The sequence below is a fragment of the Delphinus delphis genome, chromosome 8 (assembly GCF_949987515.2).
Source record: "Delphinus delphis chromosome 8, mDelDel1.2, whole genome shotgun sequence".
Taxonomy (NCBI): Eukaryota; Metazoa; Chordata; class Mammalia; order Artiodactyla; family Delphinidae; genus Delphinus; species Delphinus delphis.
The window spans coordinates 55208589-55231937 of record NC_082690.1 but is presented as its reverse complement, the minus strand read 5'-3'; the positions used below and the strand labels follow the sequence as shown (position 1 = coordinate 55231937).

General features: G+C 40.6%; 1 protein-coding gene across 1 annotated transcript in view; it reads right to left on the bottom strand.

The window, feature by feature from the left end:
* Positions 1-1070: 1070 nt before the first annotated feature.
* INTS4 (integrator complex subunit 4) overlaps positions 1071-23349 on the bottom strand; it is a 109347-nt gene continuing 87068 nt past the window's right edge. The window contains exons 16-23 of the mRNA XM_060018210.1: positions 22868-22961; positions 19934-20014; positions 17954-18084; positions 12289-12348; positions 10355-10514; positions 9986-10129; positions 5314-5434; positions 1071-1565 (exon numbers count right to left, since the gene is read on the bottom strand). Coding sequence (XP_059874193.1) covers positions 1387-1565; positions 5314-5434; positions 9986-10129; positions 10355-10514; positions 12289-12348; positions 17954-18084; positions 19934-20014; positions 22868-22961 — 970 coding nt within the window. The 3' untranslated portion in view covers positions 1071-1386. The remainder of the gene's footprint in view (positions 1566-5313; positions 5435-9985; positions 10130-10354; positions 10515-12288; positions 12349-17953; positions 18085-19933; positions 20015-22867; positions 22962-23349) is intronic.

Here is a 23349-nt window from a genome sequence, read left to right as displayed (position 1 = left end):
AAGATGTAGTTCACAATATTATTTCTTATAGTGGATCCCTCTTTCTCATAATCCTGGTTTCTTTAAGTTCTCTGAACTTCAACTGCCTTGTTTATAGAATAAATGTAATAGTACCTACTTCATAGGGTAGTTTTGAGGATTAAATGAGTTAATTCATGTAAATGGCTTACAACACTGCTGGGCACACATTAGGTATATTAAACCAAAAGTCAAACATGCTTGAATTCAAATTCCAGCTCTGCCTCTGAGTAATTGTATGCTCTTATTATTTTTATTAGCTTTCCAAGTACCAAATATGATCAAGACTGGCCACAGATTCAGATTTGCCAAGCATTATTTAATTAAACCCATTCAACAACACTTAAGGTATAATTACCTCTGTTTTACAGATGAAAATACTGAGGCACAGAGAGAAAATTTGAAGGTTCTTTTCCATATGGTATAGCTCAGGCCTTTGGAATCATCTTGGATTTGAACGAGTAAAGGTGTTATTACAGTTTTCCTACCAGTGACTTAACCTCTTAGTCTCACTTGGCTGTTGCAAGGATAAAATGACAGGTAAAGAACATAGCACAGGCCTTCACGTGGTTCACATCTCTGGAGCCTTTACTGTTCTTAGACCCCTGCTGCACCTTCAGCTCACACGCAGCTCCAACGCTGGAGTCATCAGAGTAGTGGGAAATGACTTTGTTTCTTACACTAGGTCCCTCTTTCCCATAATCCTGGTTTCTTTTGTAAAATATGGCCCTTCTCTCATATTTTTGTTCTAAGGATAACGGCAGGCAAGATCAAGAATTTCCCTGAGGGATGAAAGTGATTCATTCTTCAGCTGTTCATTCAGTCCTTGGCCAGCTATTGCCTGAGTTAAGGAAGGAGACTCTCAGCAAGATAACGAAAGTCTAGGGCCCTTCAGGAACTGTCGGTGGTGAAAAAGTACAGCTGTGAAAGCTGCTTTGGAGTTGGCCCTGGCAAACAGACTATTGCTTTAAGAAATAAGATTACGGCTCCAATAACTGGTTCTTTGGAAGGGGCTAGAAAATTGGATCTTTTTGTTTCACACCCGAAGAATGTAGGCCTGCGGTATAAATGTTGAACCTATAGCCACACAGATTTCTTTAAGGACCAGGAACTACAACAGCTTGGTGTCTCAACTTTACTGGGGGCAAGGCTAGGGAGGTAGGGGGTGGGGGATGGGATAGACTTGAAGGTTTTTGTTTTCTTAATGCAAAATAATTTATCCAATGTTTGATACCAGATAAGACTATAAGGGTCACATGTTCTTCCTTATGCCTATATACCACGTCCAGGTGAAATGCTCCAGGCTTCTGGCTCACTCTGACCCCAAGAAGGGCCTTCTAGGCCACGGCTGTAAAGACTACTTGTGACTCAGCGCCTTGCGGGTTTGGGCATTATGTAAACTTTTACAGACTTGCTGAAGGGGATGGTGCCCTCGATGCCGGTTTCCACCTGGGATGACATCTCACCACCCTCAATCCAGGGGGATTTTGGAATGCGTGAACTGGAGTTGTAGGCCAGCAGCAGTCTCACTTCCACCTGGCACGGTTCTAGAAAAAAAAAAGACAAAAATCCTCTGATGGGGCAACGCCTAGGAATTGGGATGAAATGTCAAGTAAAAGCAACATCAAAGATAGAAGCAGTAGGGTTTCAAGAACATTTCTTCATCTGTCTGCGTCCCTCCTTTCCCCCATCAGCATACAAAAACACTTTTCCAGCCTGAATATTGTGAGGCTGTTCCTAAGCCTGCAGATGTACTGCTGCTTCTCTGCCACTGCTACCTCCTCCTCCGGTCTCTTGGGCTCCCCGCAGCTCAGAGCCATGCTGCTGAAATGTTCAGAGAGCAAGCTAAAAAGGCCTCTTCCACAGAGGCCTTCCAGCCTCAAGACAGAGGGTCACAAAGTACATGCATGTGGCCAATTCTTGTACCCAGATAATCATGCCTTTCTGCACAGCTGATCTCAGGCCTGAGGGCTACATGCACAGTGGACTCTACTGCATTAGCGGAGAGGAAGCCTTTCATTAAGGAAATAGTTCGGACAGAAAACTCTCACTACTGAACAGGAATATATTTCAGGGACCTAAAATCACGTCACTGAACCTTCCGTTCTTTCATGACATGACATTACAATACTGATCTGGTGTCTTCATGTGGCAGGCCCCAGCAAAAATAAATAAGACCTCCCTCAAATTTCTGTTTGGCTGAGGAGGCAGAGACAGTTGCACTGGAGCACAGTGCACACTCGAGTCCGTAAGAAGTACTGAGGAGGGAGCTCAGGAATGCTTTGGAATGGAACACCTGCTCTGTGCCAAGCACATAACTCCAAGAGTTCTTACCCTGCCACACCATGAAAGAAAGACTGTCACAATCCCAAAAAAGTCCCAAGACTCTGAGAGGTTCTAAGTGACTACCCAAATCCACACCAGTGACAGAATTTGAGCTTAGTTCATAAATTGAAGCAACTAATCTTTCTATTCACCATGTGGCTTCCATAAAGAAGGGGGAGAGGATTTCAGAAAAACCTAAGGGCAAGTGCAGAGGCCAAGAACACCGCTAGCTTGGGTGTCCGCCTTGATTTTGTGTGACTGGGTAATCTCATGAAAGGTGTAAGTATTAAAGATGAGCCCAAGGCTAAGAGGTTTACAGGGCAGGAATGAGGGCTGGATGGATCTAAATGAACAAGGGCAAAGGTCCCAGGACTTCTCAATGCCTCCCCAGATGTGTTCCTGGCTACTTCCAGACTTCTCCCTAGGGATCAGAATACAGACTAGATTGCTGTCCTCCAGGAAGGGAAAGGCTGGCAGGCAACCAGAGCAACCTAGCCAACCCCAGAGAGCAACCAACCTCAGCATCACCTTTTCACGTGGGGCCTTTTACCAGCCTGGAGTGTATCTGTAATGAAACTAGCACTGCTTTCTGGTACTAGGCTCCAGTATCAGCTCTCCCACTACGCTCTCCTTTCTTGTCCTGGATGGCTATTGCCAACCCCTAAACCACAATCTAGCCCTGGCTCTCATAGCACTTTCAGGAGCCAAATACTGGTAAGGTCAGAGGACTAAACCCAGGTCAGAGGACTAAACTCCATCTGGTCATTATGCCTTTTCTCACCAGCACGTGGGAAGAGTGGCAATTCAAGCCACTGCCAGCAGCGGAAGGGAGCAGGGAGAAGAAACAAGAGGGAAAAGACAGTGGGAAAAAGAGACAAAAGATCATCTGGGACAAATCATGCAACCTATTTATCATGCTTGGAAGAATATGTCTTTATGAGGTATATATTATTACTCCAATCTTAAAGGAAAATGAGATAGAGAGGTTAAATAACTTTCTCAGGATCACACAGCAAGTAAGGCAGAATTTGGAAACTCGTCTATGTGACTCAAACCTTGTGACCTGGCAGCATTCTGTCTCCCAAAGGAGAGGCCCTTGGTAGGGAGCTGAGGGACTAGATGGAGGACCCCTTACCAATACCAGGCACCATCTCCTGGATTAGGAGAAAGAGGTGCTGGCACCTTCAGAATGAGAACACATTTTCACTTTAGTGTCCCAGGTCAGATGGGAGGATGGTACAGTGAAAAAATCAAGGGATTTAGGAGTTAGGAAATCTGTGTGCCAGCCTCAGTGCCATTACTATTCAGCTACATGGGCCTTCACTTATGCATCTACAAAATTAAGAGCAGAATACTAATTCCCACCACAAAGTTGTCTACGAATTAAATGAATGTTAATTGCAAATTTAAAATCCTATATTCAGTTTTCATTATTTGTTGAGCACCTACTCCATGTCAGGCACTAGGGACACAGAGGTTAAAGATGACGAGCAAGTTCCCTGTTCTCATGGAGCCTACATTCTAATTGGAGAGAAAGTCAATAAACAAACGAGAAAACATCTGACACTAATAAATGCTGAGCCGAGAATTAAAATAGATATTTGTAATTGTGACTAGGTAGCAACCTCTCAGAGGAGGTGATCCTGGATGAATTACAATTCTTCAGGCTCAGGACAGCCCGAATTGTAGGCCTGGTTCAGGCAATGACCTGCTGTGTGACCAGGGGCAAGTCAGTATGCCCCTCAAAACCTACCTTTCAAGCTCTTCTGAGCTCTAACATGTTTTGCTTCCCTCAGTCTTAACCCTGTAAAACAACGCTGTCCCACAGCATTTCTTTCCCCATATCTAGGATCCCTTCACCACAAGAGATTAAAATAAGGAACTCTACGTTTCTGTGGACTTGCACTGTGGCAAACAGTGCAGAACACTCCAGGCAGCAAGGATATGGATTGAGGGACGACACTCAGGGAGGCAGATTCTCTGTACAAGCATTGCTGGATCTGCTCCCTCAATTTTGCCAGGCCCGCTGGACCCCCGAAGGGGCTGCCCTGACACTCAACAGCACCACTTGCTCTTTGTGAAAACTTTATAAAGTCATCTATACCTGCCTAACACCCTTGACAGAGGAAAACCATTAATAATGGCAATAAACAGTTACTCATGTATTCAAAAATACAGTGAAATAAAATTCCAGAAGGCGTCCAGCTATTTCTAAAATAAACCAGATTTGGTGGTATTGAACACCTTCTCCAGTAACAACCATGCTTCTGAATCACCTTCAATGACTTAGGCAACACCACCGAGGCCAATTCTCTCCCACATTTTAGGTTCTGCAGACTGAGTCTTTTTCAGTTTCCAAAGCAGCCTTACAGGCTTTGGAAGCGTAATGTCATTGCACTTGTATTCTCTCGTTTTATTCTTTACAAATGAAAGAAAAATACTTATGTAACCTCCATGTGTTTTCTCAAATTATCAAGGTTCTTCTCAGTTGCTGTATGGGAGGGTAAAATAGGAATAGATCACCTTACTTTGCATTATCGCACAAACCAGCCCATGTGGGAAGGGAAGGCAAGAACAGTTGTCATTTTACTTGTTCTGGGGGAATGAACTGTATTGTTCATATACAAAAAAGAGTGATTTTAAATTTCTGCTAAGAAATATAAAACTTTAATTTCCAGACAGAATAGTCCTCAGAATTAAGTAGTAAAGAATTGTTATCTTAATTTGAAAGGTGAGGAAACAGATTCAGAAGGGAGAGTAGCTTGCCCAAGTGTACACAGCAAGTCAGTGGCAGTGTTAGGATAAGAAAATAGTCTCCGGGTGTCCAGCCCACAGTTCTTTCAATGAGACTCCATTCTACTGCTTTCAGGCTCCTTAAGAAATCAAGTTCAACCCTCAGCAGGCCTGGTTCAATCACGTATTTTTCAAACTACAAAAAAAAAAAAAAGCCTTGGCCCACTGACTCCTTACCTGTCCAGGCAGTGTGGGAGAGGTACACCTGAGTGATAAGCCGGTGCCGCCCTGGGCCGGGATTCCGAAAGTCCGCCGGCTTAGGGTGGATCATCTGAGCTTGGCCATCTGGATATGAGACCTAAGAGGTGACAGAAATGAGAAAAAGAGGCAGAAGAGCCATGAGCTTTTAACAGAATTGCTGGTGACATCTGCTGTGAACCCCAAAACAGGAGGAAAAGAAGACACTACCCTTCATACAAAACTGCTCCTGGAGGGGAAGACAACACTGTCGAAATCTCTCTACCCCCTCCCCAGTACAAAGCAGTATGTGATAAATGTTTCCTGAATTCATGGTGAATGAGGGACAGGAATAAAGTGCCTCTGTTAAGTACATGGATAGGTTAAAATATTAATCCTGATGTGAAAAGCCTTCTCAGACACCCCCATCAGGATGACTCTCCTTCCTCTGGCTCCAAATCATATCATGGCCCAGGATCCATCACCAACTACCAAGGATTAAGAATAATTCTGTAACTCTCCACTAGATCATAAGCAGCTAGGAAGCTGTTTATCTGTCTCTTTCTACAGAGACAGTGCTCAGTGCTCAAATCACTGGCCAGTTCTTCAAATCTTACAAGCTGCCAAAGAGCTCTCCTCAACACCCAGGGGGACCTCACAGCTATCTGTGTAGAGGGCCTATTATTATATACTGCACAGTGTACAAATGAGCTAAATGAACAAATGAAGCATATCCTACAAACACATAGGTCCTGGGCTATGGGAATACACTGATAGGGGTAAAGTAGGGACCACACAGGTCTTTCAACTTTGAAACTCTGGGGAGGCATGTCTCAGCCCACCTGCCCCATAATCTCATCTGTCCGGAAGTGTTGGGGCATGGTAGCTGAACTGGACAATGCTTTCCTACTGTCAGAGCTGTCCCATGACTAAGCAGCGAGTTCCTCATCTCCCAGCCTGCAGAGGTATCCAAACAGTCTGGCCATGCATGTAGTAGAGCTACTCTGAAGGTGATCTTTCAGTAGAGTGTAGCAGGTGATCCTTAAAATTATCTATACCTGCAATCTCATTTATGCTCAATTGGTCAGCGAACTTCTTCCAGGGACAATGTGAAACAGGGCTTCTCAACCCGGGCTGCACATTAGAATCACCTATGAGCTCTTAAATAAAAAATACTGGTAGTCATGGGCCCTACTCTCAGGATTCTGATTTAACTGGTGTAGGCTGAGGCCCCGTGCATCAGTACTTTTTAACACTTTCTGTATAACTCTAAAGTGCAGCGAGGGTGGAGAACCACTAACTTTGGGGCTGAGAAATAAAACATTGCCCACCACATCAGTAAACAAAGGATTTTGGACCATCAGCAACCGTAGCCGCCCTCCAGCAGTGAGCCCTGAGGGAACTGAGGAAGGAAACAAGGAATGACCGCAGTCATCAAACTGCAGCCACCCCAAATGGTGCAGCTTGAGGAAACTCGGGAAGAGGAAACACAGGATACTGGCCCCAGAGAGCTGAGGTGCATATCAAAGGAATGATTTCAATGAGTCCAGACTCTTGCATCTTCCCTTATGTAGAAAAGTGCCAAATTCCTTAACTTGAGCTATCTAGTTTTCTTTTATTAACAGTAGTCTTTTGTTCCGGCTACCTGGTGGTGTTGCAAAAACGCCTATATCTCCTGGTTTCCCCCTTCCTCTTCGGAACAGTTTTCTCAGCATTTATCTGAGATGCTGTCTCCCAGGCTTGCGACAATCTATACCTGCAATCTAAGAACGTCTGCCAAAAAAAACATAACTCTCAAATTCTACGTTGTGCGTTTTTTTTCGGTAGACAGGGGAAAACAAACCAACAAACAAAAAACTGCCGTCCAATAAAACTGCAGCTCAGAGTTAGTTCTCTGTAGGTCTCATGATTTCTAATAATTCCTGCTGGGAAGCCAGAAGATTTTTTTCCTCTACTGTCACCATAGGTAAATATTAACCGTCTTCAGGGCCTGATTCATCCTGACTCTCTTCCAGGAAGCCGACCCTGCCTGCTCCAGGCTATTTTTCTGTACTTACTGCAGGTGCTTGCATCCCTAACTTTTATTCATATTCCTTCTGCTTGGAATACCTCTATCCTTTGCTCTTAATCATCCTTTATCTCATCCATGTAACAGTATCTCCACAAAGTCTTTCTCTTCCTTAGTCACACTCTACAAATTAAGGGCTTCTCCATAGTATTCTTTATAATTTTTATATATATATATATATATATATACACACACACACACACACACACATATATGTATATATACACACATATCTATATATGTGTGTGTGTGTGTATATATATATATATTTTTTTTAAGTATATTGCAGAATGTTTTTATAGTAGCCAAAACTGGAAATAACCCTGTAGGGGAGAAAAATTAATTTCCCCTCTACCCTTCTAGGTTCTTGGCTGAGACCCCGCTATAATAAAAGGCAGATTAACAGGAGAAAAACAAATAGAAGTTAATAACAAATATGTCTCCTCTATATAAGGAAGAGACCTAGGAAAACTGAGTAACTCCCTGAAACTAACCAAGCCATCACCTTAAATACCATATTCAGCTAAAAACAAAAGAAAGATGTTGAAGAGGAAGGGAGCCTGTTATGGGAGGTTATCAGGTAAAACACAATAATCAAGGGTACGAGTGTTATGCAAATTTAAGTTGGCGTAGTTTTCACTGATGAATTTCTAGAGATTTAGTCTTGCTTCCCTTTCTGGTACCGAGAGGGGGATACCTTACAAATGGAGATTTCCCTTATAAATGTAAATTTCCCTCACAAAAGGGCAATTCTACTGTTTCCAGTCTACAGCCTCTCAAAAATAATCATCCCAAAATAATCCTTAGGCCAAAAAGGCTTATTTTGGGGTGGTGTATTATGTTCCCCTTCATTCCTGCCTTTGAAACTTCTAAGAAGCTTCACAATCCTGAAGCTAAGTCGGTAGATTGGTCCATTATCTCACTGAACCAGTCTCTTAGTCTTTCTTTTTTTTTTTTTTTTTAATCTTTATTTTCTTTATTTATTTCGTTGGTTGGTTGGTTGTGCTGGGTCTTAGTTGCGGCTCGCGGGCTCCTTAGTTGCCGTACGTGGGCTCCTTATATAACAGAGAAGAGCCAAATCTGGCTACATGTTGGACCTGTTTCTTTTACTTTAACCTTTGCTTTCCTGCTGTTGTTCACTAAAAGGATACTGTCTATACATAACGGCCTGCCTCGGGGAACCCTGTCCCTCTGCCTGAATGTTAAACCAAAGTGCCTTTGTTGGGGGAAGCATCCTGACCCTGTCCACCTGTGGGTGGCTGCAAGAAAGAAGAAATTAACCCATCCCCTCCCTGAGGCTAGCCATTCCAGGGGACATTTGCAAAACTTATGGCCTTTTTACTTTACTTCCTCACCTCCTCCCCCTCTCTGTTCTATAAAAGAAACTGGCATCCAAACCCAGATAAGATGGTTTTTCAGAGACACTAGTCTGCCATATTCTTGGTCTGCCGGCTTTCCGAATAAAGTCGTATTCCTTGTCTCAACACCTCATCTCCCGATTCACTGGCCTGTAGTGCAGTGAGCAGAGTGAGCTTGAACTCAGTAACACTTAGTTGCAGCAGGCGGACTCCTTGGTTGCGGCAAGCGGCTCCCTAGTTGAGGCACGTGAACTCTTAGTTGCGGCATGCAAGTGGGATCTAGTTCCCTGACCAGGGATCAAATGCGGGCCCCCTGCATTGGGAGCGCGGAGTCTTATCCACTGCACCACCAGGGAAGTCCCAGTCTCTTAGTCTTGAGAATAGGTCAGGTTATTTAAAAAGTTAGGTCTCATTTCAGGAGGCAGTGTTGCAAGTGGCTCCCAAAGTTAGATCTATGTTGTGAGAGCAATCAGGATTTAATAAGAGGCCATAACATTCTTAATTCATCCTGTGCCTGTTGGAACTGATGACTGAACTTCTGTTTTACAACTGCCTGTCCATTTGTCTGTCTCTCACTGAAACTAAGCATCCTCAGGGCATGAATTCTGACATGCTTGCCTAGCACTTAGCATGTGCAGTAGAGTAAGCATGGATGGATGGAAGGGAGGGAGGGAGGGAGGGAGGGAGGGAGGGGGTGTAAATGGGTAGGACTCTTAGTGGGGCTTAACTACTGACTGTTAAATTGCTTAGTGCCTATACTGCATCTCTCCTGTCTCTCTAGTACATCCATCTAACTTGGAAAGAATACTCCCTAGTGACTACTTTTTCCCACCCATAAACTGTATTCACCAAGCTGACCCACCTACAACCGGAAAAGGACTTATTACAGTTTGCTTATAGCCCTGAAAATACCAAGTCTTAACTTCACATTATAAGAATAGAAGCGGCCCTGTCATTTAGTGAACCCTTACTGGGGACCAGGAACTTTATACACATCACTTCATTTCAATGTCAACTATTCCTATTTGTCAGTTGCAGAATCTAAGGTTCAGAGTTTAAAGTAACTTCCTCCAGACCATACTCAGCAGTAGAGCTGGGATTCACGCCCAGGCTCTTGTCCATAAAAACTTATCTCTTCTCTCTCCCCAGTTTCTGTCCCTCAGGTAGAGATTACAGGGGTGCTAAAGTTAAAAGTTCCAACACAAAGTCAGTTTAGAAGCTCCATGGGAACCAAAAGCTGACAGACCTGGACCTTCACAGTGCTCTGAGGATCCTGAACATGTTCCAGGGTTGCATCGACATCCAGGGCCACCACCAACCCAGAGGTAAACCGCAAAGGGTTGTCTGATTCGCCCGCTGGCTCAATAATGGTGGCTGAGGCTTTGTGGATCTGTAAGCAAGAAGAAAATACGATTCTAAAGCCAGGTCATCTCTGGGTAACAAAACATGATCCTTGCCTTTCTGTCTCCTTATCTAATGGGTGGACACACGTTAGTCAATCAGAGGAAAGGCCCTAACCCAGCTCCTCCACTGCTCAAAGAAGATCACCAAGATGAGCAGTTTTGGATGCTCTCTGGATGGATTTCGCCTGAAGGGGTATGACACAGACACTGACCTGCTCTGGAAGGGGGAGGTGTAGGAAGGTACTCTGCCGCAGCATGGTATGTAGAATTTTGACCACTTCTGCAGGTTTGGATGTCATAAGTCGGGGCATGAGGTCAAGAAGTTTGTCCACAAAGCTGTCCTGCAGGTGGGGCAAATCAGCGATGAAACACCTGAAGGAACAAACAGAAGCAACTATGCGTTCATTCACCACAGGCTGAGCCCCAAACTTCTGCCAAGCCCTGAGGTAGGAAAAGTGATGAACTGGAGGAGTTCATGGTTACCGAGGAAAGCCATGCACCTATGTAATTATGCTGTAGTGACATGACCATCGTAATAGCCTTGCTTATTAAATACCTATATATGCCAGGCAACCTCTTAAGTGTTTTACACTATCTTATTTAATCCTCCCAGTAGTCCTGTGCATTGTTAGAATTATTATTGTCATATTACAGATTCATTAATTAATATAACAAATATGTCTTTAGGTCTTACCAAGTACTATTCTAGACACTGGGGATATTATACTGAGCAAAAGAGAAGAAAAAGCCTGTCTTAATGGAGCATCACTGATAGGAACATTGAGATTCAGAGAGGATAATGTTGTACTGCGGCTTAAAAAAAGTTAAGTAACTTACTCCCAGCTCTGAATGATTCCACAGTACTCTGCTTTGTAGAAGGAGATAGTCAAAAAATATTTCACTGAGGGGTGATATCAGTATAGGGACTCAGAGGCTGAATTAAGAAAGAATGTGCAGCCCTTAACAACAGATCCTCATCTGTGGCAAATCAGAGCTGTCATCTTTCCAAAAATCTCTCCAACGCAACTGTGCAAAAACAAGACTCTCCACCTTAAAGAATCTAAAACCATGTCGAACTAAATCAGTTTGCTGTACACCAGAAACATATACAACATTGTAAACCAACTATACTTCAATTAAAAAAAAAAATCTAAAACCAAAAGTAAGGCATGGACTTCGTAGAGATTTGAAGTCAGGATCTAAAGAGTCAAGCTAGATTGTATCATTTACTAGAGAGCAGCTCCTATTGGTGAAGAGTAGTACTGCAACTCAGCCCTATCTATAGGAAGCCATCATCACCCAAATGAAAAAAGCCTGAAAAGTGTAGAGTCATACAAACCTGTAGAGCCAGGTTTGGTAAAGTTCATGGGGGTAGAAGCAAGGAGTGAAAATATGAAATATTAGACTTAATAAATATTAGATTTTAAAATCCTATAAATGCCTTCTTCCCAGTATTGTATCGCCAGCATACCACAGGTCACAGTCAAGGTCACTACCTCGACCCCCACTGTTTCACCAAGCCTTCCACTCATTGACTGCATATGTTTTAGCTGATTTACTTCATAATGAATCCTGAGAAAACCTATCTATGCTACAAAATAAAAGCTACCTATAGAATGATGGAACAATTTTTGTAGATTAGACAGAAATATGCAAGTTTAAGAACCATGGTGAAGAAAAATAGACAAGTTGTGATTTTTCAACAAGAGTTTGAGTTTTCTCACATAATATTTGTCTTTTTCTGGCCCAGCTGAGTGCTGAATCAAAAACATTCCTAATGTTTTTATTATTATGTTGTATGTTTAGCTAACCTAAGAAGTTTATATACCAGTAAAGAAAATACAGTTATCTCTCAGTATCTGTGGTGGATTGGTTCCAGGACCCCTTGCAAATACCAAAATCCACGGATGCTCAAGTCCTTTATATAAAATGGAATAATACAGTCGAACCCTCCATATCCATGAATGCAGAACCCATGGATACTGAGAGCCACCTGTATACAAATTAGGGCACACTGCATGTATCATAATAGCTTGGCTACATGGGCTAAACCAAAGATTCTGGCTTGTGATTGCTCTTGTTTCCCTGTAAGTACGATCTTTACATAACCAAGATTTAATAAGCTAGAAGGTGATGAAATACTTACCTCTGAAAAAAGTCCACTTCCTGTAAAAATTTTTCACACATCCCAAATAAGGGGTCAACTCTGTAGAAAAGAAAAAACAACAAAACAAACAAAAACCCATGTAATTTGCTTGTGAAATCTGAGAACTGAGGAGTAAAGACCAAAGTTCCAGAAACCTGAGCCCACAAGAAAAGACGATGAGCATATTATACTATAAAAATTATCCGTAAGAGAAACAGAGGACTCCTAATGGACCTAGGGGGAAATTTGCCAGGATCCCAAGACCTAATTAAAACACTGCAGTGCCCATTAGGCTCAATGTACATTCAAAATCAAAGACTATCACAGGCCACACTTGGCACCAGATTCAGTAAGGATATAGGACAGAAGCACAGCTTACAGGCAGTGCAATGTCATATTCCTCCTCTGCAGGAGCCCTTGGCAGCAGCCCATTCAACCATCTACATAGCTGTCTGGGAGCTCTGACCTTGCCACTGACAGCTCAGGTTCAAGGAGATGAGATCTACATCAGGTGAATGTGGAGACTATCTTCACTTAGAAGTCTCATGCTCCATAGGTCCTAATATCTCTTGAAGTAATCCAAAGGCATACCTTCCAGGGTCCCCACAGGGATATGCTCAGTTACAAGAATCACTGCATTCAATGAAGCCCAAAGCTATGGTGTCTGCATTAGGTAATTATAGTTCACTGATAGTTCCTTCTAGTGTACATGTAATTTTCTCAGAGATCATTTTTACCATAGCAGTGTCACCTAGTAATAGAGTTGATGCCATCAGCTTACCAGGGAATAGATCTGGAAACCAAAGGTCAAATTTTCATGCAGAAGGGGAAAAAGTTTTGTTACTACTTTGCACACAGACACAGACTATATGCTTTCTTCTCTATCCTGGCTTCTTTGGTCAAGTAGTACTTAGAGTATTTCATTTCTGTAAAAACTTAAATGTATACCTAGATAAGCCAGGCAACATGCCAGGCCAATATAACTTACTAATCACACAACAGATTTTTCCTTTGATTTTTGTGCATTTTATTTATTATAATTTCTGCAGGGAATGTTCCACTCATTTGCATTAATATATTATTAATTGAAGGAGTAAAGTTCCAGTGAAGAAAAAACAAATACTCTTTCCTTATATAAAAACATGTAAGAGAAAAAAAAAATAAAAAAAATAAAAAAACATGTAAGAGAATGGTATCAAGGTTCTTAATAACCGAGTCAAGTTTTTCTAGTAAACCGTAAGCTCCATGAGAGTAGGGACTTTGTATCATTCATCATGTATTTCCTGACACAAGCAGCTATGCAATAAATATTTGTTGAATGGATAAATGATAAATGGCAGATGGAAATGTACTCTACAACCAACATTAATTTGAATTATTTTCCTAAAAAGCAGGTAGCACTTGAAACTTTCTTAACTCTGACAAACTACTAGAAGTGGAACTGAAATTTGCTGGTGAGGTTAACCAACCAAAGACCACCTAGGATGAGAGGGCTGGAAGGGAGAACTCCAGCTAAGCAGACTGAAATGAAAGCAATTTGGCCAAGTAGCACCTTTTTTGGCTTGCTCACGTACAACCAACTTGGAGAATTTCCAAACAGTAAAATACAAAAAGATTTGGGAACTCTTCCCCAACCCCCAAGCAGAGTAGGTAGCCTCACCTACATGGTACGTACATGAAGTAGGCCTCTAGCACTAAGAACCCCCGCTTTCAATGTAAGAGTGAGGCCCACTAGGGGAAACCAAACATTGACCTATAACTGTTGGGGAAGCCTATATCAGTTACCAATTTAAACTAGTCTAAACTTTCACTTGTAAGTATTCAAAGACAATGAAAAATTATTAGATGTTATAAGGATGATAAGGAGCTGTAAAGGAGACCAAGCAGAACTCAGTGAGGTAATGTCAAGGGAAGAAAGCACAGAAAGCTTTTTTTAAAATTCTAATAAACAACCTGACTAAGATTTAAGAGGAGATTTGAAAGGATATCGCATTGATAAAGTGAGAAAAACTGCTACAAAAAAGGTACACAGAAGAAAGCACACTTGGAAATAATAATAATGAAATCAACTCAACAATTGAAGAACACTAGAATGAAAAATGATGAAAACTGAAATGGTAAATTAAAAGAGTACGTTGAGGAATTTACTCAGAATATAAAGTAGAAAAAGAAACTGAAATTGTGAGAGAAAAGATAAGATATAGGGAAAATAGATCCAGAAGATACAATATCTAGTATGGCAGACTGGAGTGGATGGAAGAAGTAGTAATTAAAGAAATAATAGAGGGGAAAAATCCCTGAGATAAAACAGAGCTGAGACTTCGAAGTCCCATTAAAAGTCAGTAAGAATAATGAAAGGAAACACATAACTAGACATATCCTGATGAAATTTCTGAATTCTAAAAAGAAAAAGAAAAGTTTACAGCTTTGAGCCATGAAAAATAAGCTAACTACAAAGGAAAGAGAACCAGACAGACATCAGACATCCTAACTGTAACATTAAATACTAAAAGGTAACATAGCAATATTAACAGAGTTCTGAAAGAATTCCAATTATGTATGAGAGCAAAAGAAAGGCAGTTTTAGATATGCGAAGTCTCAATGAGTATACTACTTATATACTTACTCTGAAAAACAATACTAGCGAATGTGTTCCAGTCATATAAATGGTGAATTAGAACAAGGAATTTTAAAAGACAATTGTGATACAAAAAGAACAGTGGTGGGTAAGCTGGAGCTAAATTATTTTGATAATGTACTTATAAAGAGTAATGCTATTTTAAGAAAGAAATCTTAAAATAAGAGATACGTTAAAAACCATAATCCAATATATTGTACAGCACAGGGAATTATAGCCATTATCTTATAATAACTTTTAATGGAGTATAATCTGTAAAAATACTGAATCACTATGGTGTACACCTGAAACTAATATTGTATACCAACTATACTTCAATTTAAAAAAAGAACAATCTGAGGGCTTCCCTGGTGGCGCAGTGGTTGAGAGTCCGCCTGCCGATGCAGGGGACACAGGTTTGCGCCCAAGTCTGGGAGGATCCCGCATGCCGTGGAGCGGCTGGGCCCATGAGCCATGGCCGCTGGGCCTGCGCGTCCGGGGCCTGTGCTCCGCGGCGGGAGGGGCCACAGCAGTGAGAGGCCCGCGTACCACAAAAAAAAAAAAAAAAAAAAAGAAAGAACAATCTGAAACTAAATTCTAAATTATTTAACAGCATGAAACAATCAAATAAAAATACACTAAAACTTTCATTTTGATTAGATATGGTCTTGATAGAGATGATCATAAATTCTATTTTTTAATGCTGAAAAATATAAGGTCAATCTGTTTATTAAAAATATAAGGGTAGGGATTCCCTGGTGGCACAGTGGTTAAGAATCCGCCAGCCAGTGTAGGGGACACAGGTTCGAGCCCTGGTCCGGGAAGGTCCCACATGTCGTGGAGCAACTACACCCGTGCGCCACAACTACTGAGCCTGTGCTCTAGAGCCCGTGCTCTGCAACAAAGAGAAGCCACTGCAATGAGAAGCCCGTGCACCGCAACGAAGAGTAGCCCCTGCTCGCTGCAAAAAGAAAGCCCGTGCACAGCAACAAGGACCCAACACAGCCAAAAATAAAAAAAAAATTATATATATATATGAGTAAAAATACTATTTATACAACTAAAATGAGCTAACATTTGTCAAGTGTTTACTCTTAATGTGTCAGGCAGTATTTTAAGGGCTTTACATATAATAATTCAATAATCCTTACAATAACCCTATGACAGAGAGGCAAGTACTATTATTATCCCAGTTTAACTTATGGGAAATAAACTGAGACAGAAGTTCTTAAGTAACTTGTCCAAGGTCACTAAGTTTGCAAATGGTGGAGTCAAGATCTGAATCAAATCAATGAGGCACCCCAGCCCTCTTAATCATTATGTTCTACTGCCTCTCACTTGAATAGGTTAAAATTAGGGTACAGAACTTTCAAACCCCTGCAAGAAGAAAGAATCAAAACAACAAAAAATTTCCAGCAAAAATCAAGGAAAAGAAAAAGAAGCAGGTATGCATACAAATGGAAAATATAAAATAATATAGCATGAGTAAACACCAAATATATTGGAATCTTTATACAATGACATGGAAATACGAAATATTATATTGTTGGATGAAATGAAAATATGGCAGAACAGCCAAGTATATTATGATTCGATTTACGCTAATACATGCATTTATAATCTACACTTTTAGTCATTTGTTTTACAAGGGGTAGATTACCAGAGAACAGAATGTTCACTTAATCTGCAATATTTAAACTTTTACAGTAATCATACATAAACTGAAAAAGATATTTATTTTCTTTAAATAAAAAAGCATATGGCTTCGCTGGTGGCGCAGTGGTTGAGAGTCCGCCTGCCGATGCAGGGGACACGGGTTCGTGCCCCGGTCCGGGAAGATCCCACATGCCGCGGAGCAGCTGGGCCTGTGAGCCATGGCCGCTGAGCCTGTGCGTCTGGAGCCTGTGCTCCGCAACGGGAGATGCCACAGCAGTGAGAGGCCCGCGTACCGCAAAAAAAAAAAAAAAAAAAAAAAGTGTAGATGCCAGCACAAGCACCTATCTTTTCTCAGCTGTGACTGGCACATAGCAGGAATTAAACATTTGTTAAATGAATGTATGGCTATCTCTAAGATTAAATCACTACCTGAGTTTATCAGGTCACTATCAAGATAAGCAAAGAAATAAAATAATACAATGTTCCTTTTAATGTATTTTTCACTGCTTAAACACTCATATTTATTTCTCTACACTATTTTTAGGCTGACACAACTGGTGGACTGAGCATCAAATGTGTCTCCTGTCTGATAACGAGTTTCCTAAGTACTATATTACATTAAATCCGTGGTGCCATTATTCTCAAGATGCACCTTTATTTTATGAAACACCAAGAAACAAAAACACTTTCAAACTACGGCACACCATCAAAATATCTGATTTCAGAGAAGTAAAATTTTTAAATGTGCATTTTAGAATCAATGAAATATAGCAATTCTCATGATCAGAAAGTCTAACAGCTACAATTATAATAAGCTCTTACTATGTACTAAGTACCATGCTAACTGCTTTTACATGTATTATCCCATTCATTTTTCACAGAAACCCCATGAGATAGATGCTGTCATGGTTCTCATTTTACAAACAGGAAAACAAGGCACAGAGAGGCTAAAAAAGACCTGTCTGTAATCAAACAACAAGTAAGTAGGGAGTCAGGATTTGAACAAAGTAGTCTCACAGCACCATACATTCTCATAATTTGTCTTTACTGCCTAAGATAGAGCACTAGTCCCATCAGAAGAGAAAAGAAGTGGTTCTGGCACTATATTCTTAAAGAAATCTATCAAGGACTATACAGAATGCCTTGTTGCCAGATGAAGCCCTATGTTGTGTTGTAGGCAATGGAGAGCCACCAAAGGGTTTTTCCAGGGATCTAATCTGATCCCAAAATGTAACTTGGAATATCTGAAAAAATGAAGAGCTTGTATATCCCTTAGGTAGTCTTTCCTAAATATTATTTCACACATCATTAACCTTGGTGAGATCTCTGAATGCAGTTGTAAGTGTCTTTAAAAGGACTCAGCCACCCTTTTGCACCAACCACACATCTTACCCTCGAGCAGTCCGTGCTGTTACTATAAGTTGCAAGGCTTTGGCCTGCAGCCTCATGTGATGGATAATCACCACCTGCTTGTTCTCCACGCCACTATACATGAACTCCATTTTGTAGGTTTCTTCCATGATCTATAAGGAAAAGGTAAGTAATAAGCAGCAAAAATATCATTATAGTCTTACTTAAGAGCAAAGAGCAGCACAGGATTCTAAGTGAAACCAGATCTGAACAGAGTGCTTTTTTTAATGCCTATGTTTTAATTCTGAACTGAGATTTTTAAGTGCCTATGTTGAGAGAAACTAGTGTAATTTGAGAGAAATTAATATACATGTTGAGAGAATAAATTATTTTGTCAATTAAAAAAACAAACTTCCATCTGGTAATATCATCTTAGTTGATGATATAAAGATATGAAAGTTTAAACACTGATAAAACTGTAAAGCACTGCTTGTAACTAAAGCAAATTCACTGTGATGTGGTGGCAAATGAATACATATGGAAACGTAATCCTCAGGAAAAGTCCTCAAGAACTTAGTATTAGGAACCATTGACCACCTGTTAGCCATCCAGACTGTTCTATGGGCCTGGTCTCTCAGAGGGATTTTAGGGAGGGAATCAGTGCAGAAAACAATGTCAGTGACCTCAGCTCAAGCCCAGCGCATCTTAAGCTCTCGCTCTGTTCTATCCAAGTCAGCGACTCCCCCCCGAATGATGCTTCTCTTTCCCTTCCCTTTCTTCAATGGGAGGCAAGCAATGATGGCAGGCAATGATGCTTGCCTCCCATTGAAGGCTTTGGAGTCAGAGCCCTGTCAGCTGTCTTCTACAACTGACAGTAAGATAAGTTTCCTAATTACATGGTGCCTCAGTTTCCCTATCTGTAAATGCAGAAGAAACAGCACCAACATCATAAAATTTAAAGGATTAAATGGGGTATGGAAGGTGCTTAGCACAGTAACTGTCACATAGCAATGGTAATTCCTTTCTCTTTCTTCCAGACTACTGCTCCCTGTCCCATCCCTCCCAACATGGCCTATTGGTGTTCTGTTGTCATTAAGTTCTACTCCCCTACAATAAGCCACATGGCAGGTCTGAAAGGGAGTCTAGATTAGATGAGAGATGAAGCAGAGTAGTGGAAAGAAAACAGACTCTGGGTATCAGAGTACCTGAGCTCAAGTTCCTGACTTAACTACCTACAGCTCTACGAATATAACCTTGCTGAGCATTGTTTCATCTGTAAAATGGACTTAATACTTATTCCAACCTAATGGGATTATTATGAGGGCTAATTAAAATAGACCTGAAATCATTTAGTGAACTGTAATGTAACAATCATAGTCACCATCATTATCTTCCTACAGGGTTGTAATTAGTCATATACAGACTTACTATTGGGAAGACATGACCCAGAAGAGTTCACCAAATTCCAATACCCAAGAATGAAGGGAAATTGCTCAAAACTAGAAAGAAATAAACTTAAAGCAAGTAAAATTAAATGCTACTTAATGAATTGAGGAGGAAAAAAAAGACCTTTAAATATTCAAGAGATGGTTAAAGAAAAGAGAGAGAAAGAGAGATGGTACAGGCTAAAAATATAACCACCTCAAAATGAATTCAGCTACATTTTCAGATGAAAGATTCATCATAGTATTTATTGGATTTTAGTATATCTGAAATACAAACTAATAATATTTTAGAACACAAAAGAAATCTTAGAAATCAGGGAGGTTAAGTAACCTGCTCAACACCACCCAACAAATTAGAGGCAGACATGGGAACAGAACCCAAGTCCCCTGACTCTAAAGCCAGTGCTGTGTCCCCTAATTATGCTGCTTCTCGTATCACTAACTTCTGACACAGGCTAAAAATGGGGAGGCCACAGCAGAGCCTTGTGAAGGCCTCTGACTCTAACTTAGACAATGCAATTTCTGGACAGAGATCTGGACAGAGATCCACCTGAGGAGAAGGTCTCAATAAGCTTACCTGTTTTGCTGCTGCTGAGGCCAAATCACTCTGCTTCAAATACAAAGGGGCAGCCACATTCCACAGTTTTTCCTGCAAGGCCTGACAAATCAGGAGAGGACAGAACACAGAGGTCAAAAAGACTGCCATATAATTTGAGACTTCAGTGTCTGTTTTGCTTTGAAAATTTACCGTGATCAAGACTTCCTCTCATTCTTATTCTTTTAGGCCAATAAGCCCTACCTATTATGGACAGAGAGGAGACCAATGATCTGGGCCAAATGAACTCCTCCCCATTCAATTCTTGGCCCAAAGACCCTATGTTCCAGACCAGAGCTTGCAAGCAGAGTGCAGGAGCCATGAAGGCCTCACCAAGAATGTCCAGGCAAGCCAGGCTTCTGAGGCTCTGGGACCTCCTTGATCCCAGAGTCACTGGACTAACCAGACTGCCTAGACCCTTCTTCCCTGACTTAGTTCCTTTTTCTTTGCTCCATGCTCTCTATCCTTTGAACAGCCCCATCACCTTACCAACATACTCGAACAAGAAATCAAGAAGCTTTCCTAGATTCCTCCCTCTCTCAATCTCTGCACATTCAAAACTATCACTTAGAGCCATGGATTTTACCTTCCATCTCCCTCCTCACCTATCCATCCATACGGCCATCTCATCTAAACCTCTGCTATAGTCTCTTATTTTCACAGCCCTTCTTAATTACAGACATAATGACATTACAGAAAACCTAGACTAACACTATACAACAGAAATATAACACAAGCCGTGTATGTAATTTTACACTTTATAGGAGCCACATCTTTAAAAGTAAAAAGAAACAGGTGAAATTAATTTTAATATAGTTTATTTAACCCAGTATAAATAAGGTATTATTTCACTACGTAATCAATATTTTTTAAATTATTAATGAGATAGTTTACATTTTTTTCATACTAAGTCTAAGAAATCCAGTGTGTATTTTACACTTACAGTACATCTCAATATGAACATTTATTTACTTATTTTTATAAATTTATTTATTTTTTATTTATTTATCTGTGGCTGCATTGGGTCTTCGTTGATGGGTGCGGGCTTTCTCTAGTTGCGGTGAGCGGGGCTACTCTTCCTTGCAGTGCATGGGCTTCTCACTGCGGTGGCTTCTCTTGTTGCGAAGCACGGGCTCTAGGTGGGTGGGATTCAGTAGTTGTGCCATTTGGGCTCAGTAGTTGTGGCTCGTGGGCTCCAGAGCGCAGGCTCAGTAGTTGTGGTGCACGGGCTTAGTTGCTCCGCGGCACGTGGGATCTTCCCAGACCAGGGATCGAACCCGTGTCCCCTGCATTGGCAGGCAGATTCTTAACCACTGCACCACCAGGGAAGTCCTCAACATGAACATTTAAAGTGCTCAATGGTCACACATACCTAGTGACTACTGTATTTGACAGTGGCAGGTCTAGATTATAGATATAGAAATTGTTTAATAACCTAAATCATATTACCATTAAGAGTTACTGTTTTTAAATATTTGCTTCCAATCACTTCCTATATGCATGTTTTTTTATATAGTTGTAGTCAGAAAGCAGAAGTAATTTTGTGTGCTTCTTTGGGTACATAATATTATGTCACATCTGGTCATGTTCTTATATAATTCTTCATAAAGATCATTACTGCTACAGAATATACTGTTGAGTGGACGTGCCACGATTTATTTAGCTCCTCCCCTATTATCAAACACTTGCCTGCCTTGGGTTCTAAGTCTGGGTCCCTTACCTATACTTCTCCTACATGATGCTGAATAAAAAACATAGTTCTGTGTTCTTTTTAGGAGTAATCTCTTCTCTTTTCCTACTAAAGAAAAGTGGATTCTTTTCAAAGGCCTTCTTGTATTGCTATCTAGAAGACAACAAGCCAAGGAAGAAGGAAGAAGACCAACACTGACATGGCACTCACTATGTACCAGACACTAGACCAAGGGTTTTCACATGCACTGCTTGCTACCAATCCTTACCTGGGTAGCGTTATTATTAGCCTTGTTTCACAGAAGCTTGGGCCAAATAACTGTGCAAAGGGACATGAAGGAACTTTGGGGGGTAATGGAAATCTTCTATATCTTAACCGTGATGATGGTTACACAGGCATATATATTTGAAAGAATCTATCTAGCCAAATAAGGACTGTTTAAATCCCAAACTACTTCAGTGTACACACTCATCTTCACATGCATACACACACCTACAAAACCCTAAGCTCACATATCTTACAGTGGCAAATAATTTCTGACGCCTCCATTTATTCTGACTTTGGTCAAATATCTTTAATAACTTTGAAGACTAACCACATTTAGAACTAAAGCCAAGTTAAGTCTTATCAAGTTAGAAGGGCTCTTCTAAATTCTAAGCCTAAATTTATAGCAGAACTCTGTTGCAGAAGCTGACAGCTATTGAGCTAGTTTAACTGGTTTTCAACTCAGGGAACTAAAACAGCTTTTGGGTACCAATTTTGTGTATGTATATATATGTACTCTAACTACCTAGTATGAAATGACAGCAAGTCATTAGCTCTTAAGAGCAATGAAATCAACCTTTGACTAATTTGGCTTTGACCAAATGAAATGAGCATTTAGAAATATATAAATATGTAAAATACAAATGTTTATATAAGATCTTTGCTAATCAAATTGTTAAAAAACAATTAAAATCCTTGGTATTCTAATGCAAATGGTTATCCAACCTGCTCTAATTATATGATAAAGGAATTCTCTCAAATTAAAAAATTCAAATTCCTATATGAGTTAACAATTCTTTAATTAGAGGCAAATATAATTATACTACAGAGTACATAATTTCCCCATTGCTAAGCAGTTGCATAAAACCAGTTATTTTTCTACTTATAGCCTCAAACACTGCTGGGTCCATTAAACTGCATTCTTAGCAACACACTCATGAACAAAATGGATTCAAACCAACCTTGATGAGAAGAAGCTGACACCTAAGATAGGTAGCAGAGAAGTCAGCTACTCCTGCCAATTCAGACTGAAGTTCTCCAAGTCTTTGCAGATCCCTGTAGTAAATAAAAACCCAAGCCAAACACAGAATAAGAATAACACCAATTAAAGATCATGTCAAAAGCTTTTTACCACTTTATACCTAGTAAATTGGTAAAAAAATTTTAAATGACAGCACTCAATGCTGAAGTGGTTATAATGAAACTGTTTCACTTACACTTTGATAGCAGTTTAAGCTGCTATAATTCTTCTGGAAAACAGAACTGTACTACGTTATAAAAGTCACACATATAGTCAAAAGTTTTGATCAGTAGCTTTATGCTACGAAGTAATTCTAAGGGAAACATTCAACAGAAATGAAATACTTTATGCCCCGCAATATTCATTGTTATGTTATAGTAAAACCCAGTAACTACTTAAATATCCAATGGTAGAGGAATTATT